General features: G+C 37.9%; 1 protein-coding gene across 2 annotated transcripts; it reads right to left on the bottom strand.

The window, feature by feature from the left end:
• Nucleotides 1-1114: 1114 nt before the first annotated feature.
• On the bottom strand, nt 1115-1369 carry LOC131922950 (keratin-associated protein 19-3-like). Of its 2 annotated transcripts, XM_059277821.1 has the most exons (2): nt 1234-1369; nt 1115-1179 (listed from the first exon to the last, which is right to left on the bottom strand). In XM_059277821.1, the coding sequence occupies exons 1-2, from the start codon at nt 1367-1369 to the stop codon at nt 1115-1117; spliced, it is 201 nt and encodes a 66-aa protein (XP_059133804.1). The 2 variants fall into 2 exon arrangements, with proteins under 2 accessions (XP_059133804.1, XP_059133803.1); XM_059277820.1 differs by having other exon boundaries at nt 1115-1369.
• Between the last annotated feature and the right edge of the window lie 11083 nt (nt 1370-12452).

Here is a 12452-nt window from a genome sequence, read left to right as displayed (position 1 = left end):
TCTGAGCTAGCAGGCTTGCACCCCAGCATCTCACTCCCAAGTCTTTATTGATAAAATCAAACAATTGAGATTTAGTCAAAAACAACATACTGTCATATTTTATAGTAAGACATTTTTCAGTTTAAAATATATAGAGTATTCCACATTTTATTTATCACCAAAAAAACAACAAAAGACAAAACTGTTGGAATTGACCAGTTACAGAATTTGAACTTAAAATTATATTTTGGGAAAATTTCTAATGGTAGATTCAATTTCTATATGAGATTTAAAATTATTCAAATTACTTAATTTTCAATCATGTAACACACTTCACTTAATAGAATCATACATATATATATATATACATATATATAGCTATAATAAAATGGTTTACACTTTTGTTGTAGGAAAAAAATTTACTTTGAAATGCTTGTTTTCTTTCTCTACTTTGATCTATTTTAAGCACATGTAAAAAGAATCAATGAAAACAAGTTGATATGTCCATCTCCCAGCTTACCAACTTACAACCTATTTAAAATAGAAGGCCATATTGGACTGTTTCAGTAAATGCTTCTTGCATCCTTGGATATAGAATTATTATATTTTGAAGGAAATGGAAGCACAGGAATTGATGGATAAGAATAATGAAGAGGACAAAGAAAATTGATAAGCAGAAGGGAGCAAAGGAAGAAGGTGCAGGGGAAACAGATGGGAAACATGAAAACAGGTAGAGGAAGGGATCATTAAATCAACATTGGTTGAACTTTTTACCTATAGGAAAAAGACAACATAGCTGGTTACTAAATTAATAAATCAAACAAAATTATTTTTTGTTGAAGAATTGAAGTTCAAGGCAAATGAACTGTGTCAGAAAAAGTTCATTATTAAAGTTTGTGAGAACTTAATAGCATTCCAACCAGTGTAGAAGTAGATCCCTGAAGATCAACATACAGAAATTCAGACTTTATCTAGTATTATCCACATTATTTACAGAAACAAGGTGATCCAAAAGGAAGCAAAATTCTGGAGACAGAATAAGGAAAGCATGCAGGTCACAGAATAAAGATCCTTAGGAAAAAAAATCAATGTATCACAGAAGACAAATCCATAGGTTGTAGATTCAAATATTTATTCAGTAGAAGCTAGAAAACCCATATCCTCCACAGCATGAAGGGCGGCAGCATCCATATCCATAGCCTCCATAGCCAGAGCCATATCCATAGCCTCCATAGCCAGAACCATAGCCATAGCTTCCATAACCACAGCCATAGCCTAGTCTGCGGATGCTGTTACATCCACAGCCATAGCCTCCATAGCCATAGCCCAGGCCCCCGAAGCCTCCATAGCCATAGCCCAGGCCTCCGTAGTAGCCACTGTAGTAACTCATAGTGTTGGGAGTGGTAGGTTTCGTTTGCAACTGCAGGACAATTTTGTGAGTTCAACTGCACGAGGCCATTTATATATACTTGGAGAAACCACACCTCTGAATGTAATTCATTAAAACTATTCATTAAAATTAAAAACTATGTGAACAATCTTGTTTCTTAGGATTCAACCCTATCCTCTTCATGTTTGTATGAGTAGTGATTTAAAGGCTATGCAATATGTTTGATGTTCTGCTTTATTTGGATGCCTAGAAAAATGCTTTGCCTCTAATTAAAAAAAAAAATGCTATGCTGTTTATAGTCCCCGTGCATGCTTGAGTTGCTGAGTTTCAAACTCTGCAATAAAATGCTTTGCTGCAAATATTGAAATGATATCTCATGAGGTTGCATTTATCTTCCAACTTCACCCTTCTTTTGACATTCCATAGTTGAAGATCTTTTTCCTAAGCCAAGTAGGTGTGCCACCATTATTTTGCCAAGAATCCACACACACTGAATCATAACTGTTGAAATACTAGTCCCAATTAAATGATGACAATAAACTATGATGTGTATCCTAATGCAATGCATTCTGAAGTCAGCTGAGAATCACATTGTGTGGTGCAATGATCATATCTAAGTTTCCCTAAATAACCACAGATGGAAATCAAAGGGACTCCTGAAGTGTCATGTCTCCCATATAGTCCACTTGGTAAACATCACTAAACAGAGAAACAGAAATCCCTATTAGTCTCATTTATATAGATAGCTCCAAATTTATAAATAGGTACCTTCATTTAAGTTGTAAATTTCAGGCATTCACAGGACTCTACAACTACACACTTAAAGAAACTTAATACAACTCATTTCAATCTCTGTCTCTCTTCTCTCTGTCTCTCTGTCTCTGTCTCTGTCTCTCTCTCTTTGTGTGTGTGTGTGGGGGGGGGTGTAAATCAAGGAGAAAGCTGTGATTCAGTAACATGTAGAATCATGCATCTCTGGTGACAGGATACCTGAAAGGGATGTACCAACTGCCAGAGTATTGCATAGAATGAAATAGACTTCACCTACCCAATTTTATCTTATAAATAAACAAAAGCAGTCATTACAGCATCTTCTGTGGGAGGCTTGCACTCTTTGCCACCCTTTCTATGTATGAAACTCAAACTCCCAACAATCCCTTTTCTATATTATTTATCCTGCTTAGGTGTTTGATCAAAGTCCCCCAACTAACTAGTACCAAAGATGAGACTAAATTAGTTTCCATATCCCAGTACTTGTGTAATACTGTTTCAATGTCAGGAAGCATGCAAGTAGCTTTCTTTTGAGAATGAGGAGGACTTCACAGAAGAAAATATACCTTGCCATATGTATGTGTTGTTACATTTATTATCATTATCATTGCACACAAATTGAACAGAATACAGTTTCTTTGTGATACTCCACCCAAGCATATAATATGCTTTGATCATATCTACAGCCTTAATTACTCTTTATTATGTATTCTCCCTCTTCCCTTTTCCTCTTCTTCACCCACAATCTCCAGCATCGCCATGTCCCTTTCACTTCCATATTCCTTCCTCTAGTTTTCCCATGTAAGAGAAAAATCTGTTAGACTTGCTCTGTGGGGCTAACTCCCTTAAAATGATTATTTTCAATTCTCTTAATCAACACAAAATATTTAAGAAAATATATAATGACTTAAACACAAAATTAAACATATTTTCAACTGTTCTTAACCTTGGTTGTATAATTGTATTGGTAGTTTTAATTAAACAAAGCAATGCTCTCCTAATTGAACCTATCTTATTTTTAAGCAACCTCATTATAAGTATTGATGAATGTATTAGGTGTTACTTATAAATATGCATGTGAGCTATTCATCCAGTGACAGTGGTTAGAATATCCAGTGTAGAATCAATTCATTCATTTATTGTTTATCAGATGTTTATTGATAGCTTCTATATTTCATAAATCAATTGATTAAAAAAACTAGTCAATGAAATTGATGAAAGCTACATTCTGGTAGATGAGTAATAAATACCTAAGATGCATGCATGAAAAGTGAATTGAAAACAGGATGAACAAAAACTGTATTTGGAGGTCTGGGTAGTGGTCTCGCCTGCATTATAGTTTATGAAAGAATCATGGCATAGTGACCTGCCAAATGACATGGTTGTTGTATCATTAGACATCCATAGAACACTGCATTTTCATGTCCCATCTCTCAGGCATGCATTGCTTTTCATTGCTGTCACTTGATATTTTGAAACAATTTCTCTCCTTTAGTCATAGACATATCTTTTTTTTTTTTTTGCAATACAATTAAGTTCTACATACAGGCACAGATTCCCTTGTTCTCCCCCCTCCCACTCCCCTCACCTTCCCCCCAGCCCACCCCCCATTCCAATCTCCTCCAGGGCAAAGCCTTCCCCACAGAGTGAGATCAACCTGGTGGACTCAGTCCAGGTAGGTCCAGTCCCCTCCTCCCAGGCCGAGCCAAGGGACCCTGCATAGGCCCCAGGTTTCAAACAGCCCACTCATGCAATGAGCACAGGACCCGGTGCCACTGCCTGGATGCCTCCCAAACAGATCAGGCCAATCAACGCCTGTCAGAATGGCTAAGATCAAAAACACTGAAGACACCTTATGCTGGAGAGGATGTGGAGCTAGGGGAACTCTCCTCCACTGCTGGTGGGAATGCAAGCTTGTACAACCACTTTGGAAATCAATATGGCAATTTCTTAGAAAATTGGGAATCCATCTCCCCCAAGATCCAGCTATACCACTCTTGGGCATATACCCAAGGAATGCTCAACCACACCACAAGAGCACTTGTTCAGCTATGTTCATATCAGCATTGTTTGTAATAGCCAGAACATGGAAACAACCTAGATGCCCTTCAACTGAAGAATGGATAAACAAAATGTGGTACATATACACAATGGAATACTACTCAGCAGAGAAAAACAATGACATCATGATGTTTGCAGACAAATGGATGGACCTAGAAAAAATCATCCTGAGTGAGGTATCCCAGACTCAGAAAGACAATCATGGTATGTACTCACTCATAACAGGATACTAGATGGGGAACAAAGATGACTGGACTGCTACTCACATCACCAGGCAGGCTACCTGAAAAACAGGACCCCAAGAAAGACACAGGGATCGCCCAATGACAGAGAAATGGAATGAGATCTACATGAACAGCCTGGACATGAGTGGGGGTAGTGAAGGGCGAGGGTCGAGGGAAAGAGAGCTTGGATGAGTAGGAGATCCCAGTTGGATCAACAACAGAGAGGGAGAACAAGGAATAGGAGACCATGGTAAATGAAGACCACATGAGAATAGGAAGAAACAAAGTGCTAGAGAGGCCCACAGAAATCCACAAAGATACCCCCACAACAGACTGCTGGCAATGGTCGAGAGACAGTCCAAAATGACCTACTCTGGTGATGGGATGGCCAAACACCCTAATTGTCATGCTAGAAACCTCATCCAACTACTGAGGGATCTGGATGCAGAGATCCATGACTAGGCCCCAGGTGGATCTCTGGGAGTCCAATTAGCGAGAATGAGGAGGGTTTATATGAGAGAGAATTGTTGAGACCAAGGTCGGATAAAGCACAGAGACAAATAGCCAAACAAACGGAAACACATGAAATATGAACCAATGGCTGAGGGGTCACCAACTGGATCAGGCCCTCTGAGTGGGCAGAGACATATCTTGATGCTCCAAATGTTTGCTCTTGAAAACTGTCTCTTGTCTATACTCTCATTTTGAATGTTTTTGATCTTTATCCTTCTTTATTGAACTTTCCTCTAAAAATATCAATATGACCTATATATGTCAGTTGTGACCAACAAGGCAAACACATGTCTTTTAAGGTATGTTTCATATCTAGCCAGTTTGTATATTTTCATTCTAGAAACATCCTCTGAATTTGTAATAGCATCCAGACACTGGGCTGTACTAAGACCCTTTACTGGTAAACAGAATTCTCTCCTGCCCTATTCTAAGGGACAGTGGATGAGTTGCTTTTCTAAGGCTATAACAAAACGCCATGACCAAAAGTGACTTATGGAAGGAAGCATTGATTCAGGCTTATGGTTCAGACAACTAGAAAGCCTGTCATTTTGAAGAGGCATAGCAGCAGGCAGGCATGGCAGCAGAAGAAGGAAGCTGGGAGATCACACCGTTAACAAGCATGAAGCAGAGACAACATACTTAAAGTGGAAGAGGTTATAAACACTTAAAGCCAGTATCCAGGGATTTATTTCTTCCAATGTGGCTCCACCTCCTCCAAGTTCTATAGCTACTACACATGACTCCAACAATGGGGGACCAAACATTCAGATACCTGAGCCTGTGGGGGACATTCCCCAGTCAAAACATAGACACCTATGGTAAACTTTCGAAATGTATTCTCTTGACTATGCACTTTCCTTCCATACTACACAACACTACGTTATGTAACCACACCAATAACACATTTAGTACTAGTGGGATTTATATGATTTATTACTGACTAAAACACACGTATTTCACATTCAAAACAAAAATCAGAGTGATTGATATAATGAGATATATAAACAAACTGTACTATATCTACTCCATGTATCTAAAATAATTAAAAATCACAAAACTACGAAGACTAAACACAATACAGATGCATTGCTATCAGTTCTGACTTGACCATTAACCATTATTTCTCTACAAATTACGTCCTGGTCTCACATTGCCTCAGTGATATATAAAGTCTTGCCCATTTTTTAACTTTTCCATTATGTGAACATTATTACATTTTATTTTATTTGTGTGTATGCATTTGCATATTCACATTGTTCAAGACAGAACTACGAACTCATCTGCCAGTCTTTTCTTCATTTGTCTTAAATTCAAGCTAATACTGGCCTACAAATTCAATAAATAATAGATGATATTTATCTACTTGACTTGGAGATAAAGTAGTGGAAAGAAAAACAAATTCCTCAAGATTCTAGAACTAACATTTTAGTTCATGAGACAGATCATAAACAAATACAGACTTAATTTATCCTCTCAACCAAACAATCAATGAATGGCTAATAAGGTCTAAGACTTCCTCTGAATATTGGGAAAACTAACTCAAGGTAGGAAAGAAAGTAAGAAAAAATACCTAGACTTCCTAAGATCATATTCCAATGTGAAAAAGTAAAAGATGTAACCAACAAAAATATTTTGAGTAGTGATAATTGATAAGACAATAGAGAGATTATAGATGAGAAATATGTAATAATCCATGGAAGTTACTGAGATGGATGATGACTTGCGATGGAATGGTGTCTTAAAAGTGCAGCTTTGAGTGCAGACTTGGATGATCCTATAAATTAATAACTTTCTTGGATAAGAGAGTGCCAGATAGAGGAAAGATCTAAAGGGCAATCCTAAACTCTCTTACATAGCTAACATGAAATTAACTAGGGGGAGATAGAGGGAAGACATCAGATATAATATCATGTATTCTGTCGTGAAATTTTATACTGTTATTACCACTGCACACAAATATTCACAGGATACATAGCAGTACCACTGGCAAGGTATGAGTTGTCTCTAAATCAGGTAGAAAACATTCTTTGGTGGCCTTATGACAATTCACCTCATGTGTTATACAGCAAGTCCCAAGAAATATTGAGTGATTTCCCCAAGATTCTGGCACTTGCTAATGAGCACACTCTGTTTTTTCCTTGGTACTGGGAGGGTGGTGAAATATATTTTCATGACTAAGTAATGTCATAAGGCAGTGGTGACTTCCCAAAGAGAGATGTCCTTCCCATTCTATACAGTCTCCTCACACTGTCAATTGTTTCATTTGTTTTATAGAAGCATTTTAATTTTAACAGATGAATGGATGAAGAAAATATGGTGCATATGTAGGGTGAAGTTTTGTTCAGCCATGAATAAAAAATGAAATTATGTCATCTACAGGAAAATGGATGAGAGATGTGGAGATCATTGTACTAAAAGACATAAGTGAGGCTCAAGACAAATATGGTTTTTATCATCTATGGAACCTATATTGGACAGAGAATAAGGCAGGGAGCAAGAAAAAGACAGAAAGAGACAGATTTATTAGAGAGGCATATATTATATGGTGCGGGTAGATCATCAGTGGCTCCTGCTGTGGGATGTCATTCTGTATGCTATGAATATGTGTTGCTCTGATTAGTTGATAAATAAAATGCTGATTGGCCAGTAGCCAGGCAGGAAGTATAGGCAGGGTGAGCAGACAAGGAGAATTCTGGGAAGAGGAAGGGTTGGGTAAGGAGTCACCAGCCAGACACAGAGGAAGCAAGATGACAAGGCAGAACTGAGAAAAGGTACCAAGCTACATGGCTAAACATATATAAGAATTATGGGTTAATTTAAGTGTAAGAGATAGTCAGTAATAAGCCTGAGCTAATGATTGAGCAGTTATAATTAATATAAGATTCTGAGTGATTATTTTACAAGCAAGCCACAGACTGTGGGGCTTGGCGGGACTGGCAAAACATTCCAACTACAGGCTCCTGTGATACTGGAGAAGCTCTGAACTTGGTAGCTGCCCAGCTCCTGGGCTGTGTTCCTCAGTGGTCCAAATAAGTTGCTGAAGGCCTAGAGGATTCTTAGAGAGCTGCCAGTCTTCCATCCACTTTGGAAGGGAGAGAACTTGAGTTCTCCTATCTGTGAAGGAATGTAGCAGCCAAAGTGGCCACAACAGCACAGATGAATTAGCAAACAAGATAAACCAGTCTGTGAATAGAATAAGTGAATTCACAAACAGTATACTTAACCTACCAAGGTTACCTGAAAGCAATGAGTTAAACAGAGAAGCTTCTTAGTTAACTCCAGATCTGGTCAAATTGACAACCAAGATTAACCATCACAGAAATCTTTAACTGTATAATGAATATACAATGACAAAAATTTTTGAAAAAGAAACAGGGGTTATTGGGATGGATATAACCTAATAATATGATCCCAATAAAAGAGTTATCTCTAGCCAGTAGCAGGATAAATCACGGACTTGGATATGAGAAGGATTTGCAATGACTCTGCAGGATTGAATGGGGCTCTGGTTGTGCAGAAATGAATGACAATAGACCCTAGTTGATGAGACTGATTCTCAGCTAATATCCAGTGTAAGATGGATATTTTAGGATAACCTGAGTAGAACCCCAGACCTACACCAGTGTGAGCTAAGAGGTGGTTGTTGTTTTACATTGACAAATGTAGAGTCATTTTTGTACAATAATGAGAATGAATAGAACAGTTTAATGTCCCCATGGTTCCACTCAAATTACTACAAGTAAACCACCAGTGACATAACTAAACATCAGGTAAATTTTGCCACACAATGACAATTTAGAGGGGCTTGAGGGGGACTGAAAAACTACTAGTATTAAGTGCAGAACTCTAGCTCTGTATCTATCTCAAGGGTAAAACTTAAAAGAGGCTGAGCTGCTGAGATGGCCTTGTGACTCTAGCATGGATGTAGGTTTGACACTACTCTGATAGCATGCCTTGCTTGTCACAGCCTTCAAAGAGACACATTGTTCTTATCTCAAGAAAGGTCTTGCTCTACACATACCTGATGATTGCACTGAATTCATCTGTTTCTGATTGTTTCAGTGTGACATTGGGGAGATCGTTAGTTCTAATCTCATTTTGAAATCCAAAATTTAAAAAAATGACTCTATAATCTTAAACATGGTGGATATATTTTATAATATACAGATATTTTGAAAGTTGTAAGATTATGTAAATTATTTTAGTAGTTGCACATCAGAAGAATTCAATGAATATCTCCAGTAATGTATTTCTAATTAAAACATAAATCCTCTGTGGGAGTCCTCTTTCTCTCTCAGCCTGTCAGTCTTCAGACTGAGAGGGGAAAGAGACAGAAGGGAGAGATTTTTGTACCTGGACCATGAACACAATTGGAGACAGCCCTCTGGAAGACAGATTTCAGTGAATCAGCTCAATTTTATTCCCTAGTATAAGGAATATATATATATGATTGGGGAGCCTGGGAACAAACCCTAATTTGCATTAAGTAGTACACTCCCATCACAAGGCTTAGTATGTGGCAGTAGGGTCCTATAGCAGAACTCCTAGCACAAGTTTTCTAATAGGAATCTGTGCCAAAGTTCAAGCCAAAGATGAACCAGGCATCTAGTTTAGAGACAGACATCTGATTCAGAGACAGTTTTCAGATAAGGTCAGTCCTTCATACCCAGGGAATCCTCCAGATAAGGCTGGGTAGAGAGCAGGATGCTGGGGAGGGAGGAAGTTTCCATATTGCCAAGCTTAGAGAAAGCTGCCAGGCTATGGCAGACTGTAACCTCTAACTGGCCAGCAACATATTCCAACAATCATCAAAGAATTTATTTCTGGACACAAATAGATATGTAAATTTAATACTCTATTTAGAAGTCACAAATGGGGTCCCAATTTTTCAAGATTTTTTCCCTTTAATACCATCCCTTCATTTCCAATAATCCCTTAATGTTAGCTACCATTATTTTAAGGATTATTTTGACCTAGGAAGTTGGAAGATTTTCTCAATCATTCCCCTGAACTTTCCATTTCCTTGTCTCTGGAGGATAGTAAGTACATATTCATCTGATAAATGTGCATCTGGTTTTAGGTGATAGTGAATGGGATGCCTAGAACTTTTGAACTAACAATACAATGCAGCAAGGAGGCCTGATCCTTATGTTTATTTACTTTCTCTATACCACTAAGTTTCACTAGTTACATTATAATTAATTAGATGTCACTCCAGTAGGATAACATTGTGCCCAGTTATACACCTTACTTATCAGAGTTTGTATCTTGCTTGTAGGCTTATCATGATTCCAAAAGAAACTGAGTTTTGCTTGCTACCTCTGATACTTTCTACAGATAGGACACCATGTACTGACACACAATTATTGTGTAGATTAATGAATAAATGTAGGACTGAATCAATTAAGGGATGCCACAGGAAGAACCCTATGGACAAAGAGTTAAACTGGGCAAACTCAGCCTCTTGTAGACACAGTGAGAACAGCCATTCTAGATCACTGCCCAAGCCAAACTTTCTAGCAATATGTTTACTTTTGTGAATTGTGGGCTAATACATATTTATTGTGTAAGTTTATAAAAACCTTGATATTGATTCCTTGCATTTGTATGTATGAGGTCTCTGTATCTCATAACCAATATGTTTTATTGATATTTACTCTTAGTATTTTGTTGATTGGTAATTGTAGGTACACATTACTAATGTTTTCATTATTACCAGCAGAAATTTTCTTTCTTTTGTCAAGAACATCCTATTCTCCTGATGGAAATTAACGTAACCTTCTTCCAAGGACTCCTATTTGTACAGATTCTGGAGGTTTCTGTCTTGGTTGGTTTTCCTTACAGAATCCAATATTCAGGATAGCATTGTCATGAATTAATATGTAAGTGGGTCAAATGCTAACCTAATTGGATGAGAATCTGAACAGAATTGTCTTTTAAAACCCATCATTCACTTTAAGAGGACTGTAAAAACATTCCTTCAGATAGCCAGAAAATGAAGTTCTCAGAGACAACAATAGAGTTCTATAAATCTTCATGTATGCAGAAATGTATTAATGAAGCCAGTTATTATGAATAAAAGTTGTCTAAAATGAAAAAAATGCAAAGATTCTACAAAGAGGCACAAATAGTAGGGAAAGGAAGAACAATACAGTCATTTCAGGGTTCAGAAACAGAAATGGCAGCCAAACACATATACACTGTAGCCAAGTTTTCGTGCTCTCTAAATGACTTGTAAACTGAGTTAAATAGACATAGTTAGCCTGGCCATTGAGATGAAAACTAACCGTAGGAACAGAAAGTCTTTTAGGGTATTTTCAAAACAGGCATAACCATCACCAACCACTGTGAGGACTTTGGCAGCTAGCTACCTTTCTAAATGCTGAAGTAGAACTCTGTCACCTGGAAATGGCAGGTAGATGACAGAGTTTCTGAAGCCAATCTCTGCTCCTTAATGATCATTTAAGTGAAGCAAAAAAGGGCAGTCACAAAGGAAGAAATCCATTAAAACCAAGGCTCCCAACCACACAGCAGCGTGGTTTCCCACTTAGAAACAGCTAGGTACAGCAGAGCTTGAGTATGCAGGGTGAAATGGTGCAGTAACAGGGCGTAATGATCCCATTGTGAAGCTATGAAGCTGGAAAGCGTTGCTGCAGCTGCATCAATGCACTCTTAGTTTAGTGTGAAAGGAACTGCTACGCATTGTTCCTCCCCTCATGATCTTTGGAGAGAGAAGATCATCGGCTGGAGAGTCTCACAAAGCACTCAGACAGACTGCAGGCAAAGGCATGCATACATTCACACACAGTGCTTGCATATGGGAAAGGCCTATGAGGGTGTAGCAAAGATAATTAGAACATTATGAAAAAAGTCAAGCAAATTACGTTTAATCTGAAGGGACTTTTCACATTTCTCACAGTTTGAAATGTGTATCCCAAAGAGGAATGGCTTCCCAAACTATAAATCCCCTCAACTTAAAATTACAAGCGCAGATGGTTTTTTATCAAGTCAGCTCTGACAAGTTGAAATCTGAAGATCTATCACAGTAGTCCCAGATTGGTAGAGAAGTGAAAAATGAGCAACAGGGAAATTAGCTGAAAGTAGTTGCCATGTTAATAGCTCAGTGTGTCAAAGTTAAGGATTTACTTGAGACCCAAATGTTTAATATGAGTGTGAGCTGCTTTGCCTCCGTAGGGCTTGTTGCACACCCTCCCTAGTTGTGTGGCAACCCACAGCCTTCCATGTTATCCACTAGTGTGCATGAAAAACATCTCATACATACATTGTCCATTTGGAGACTGGCCTCCCCATCTATAGATTTTGACTATAGATACTTCTAAAACTCTTCTCGCTGTGTCTTATGCCTTTGACAACACTTCAACAATATATACTGCCATGTTATATTTTCATAACCAAACTTCACAAGTTTGCGTAGCATAGAAGCTTCACATTAATTTAATATTAGTTTCACATTATTTGTGTTTGCCTTAAACTAACAGCCTCACACCTCTAAA

This window comes from Peromyscus eremicus, chromosome 12, assembly GCF_949786415.1.
Source record: "Peromyscus eremicus chromosome 12, PerEre_H2_v1, whole genome shotgun sequence".
NCBI lineage: Eukaryota > Metazoa > Chordata > Mammalia > Rodentia > Cricetidae > Peromyscus > Peromyscus eremicus.
This window is presented reverse-complemented; position numbering and strand designations above follow the sequence as displayed.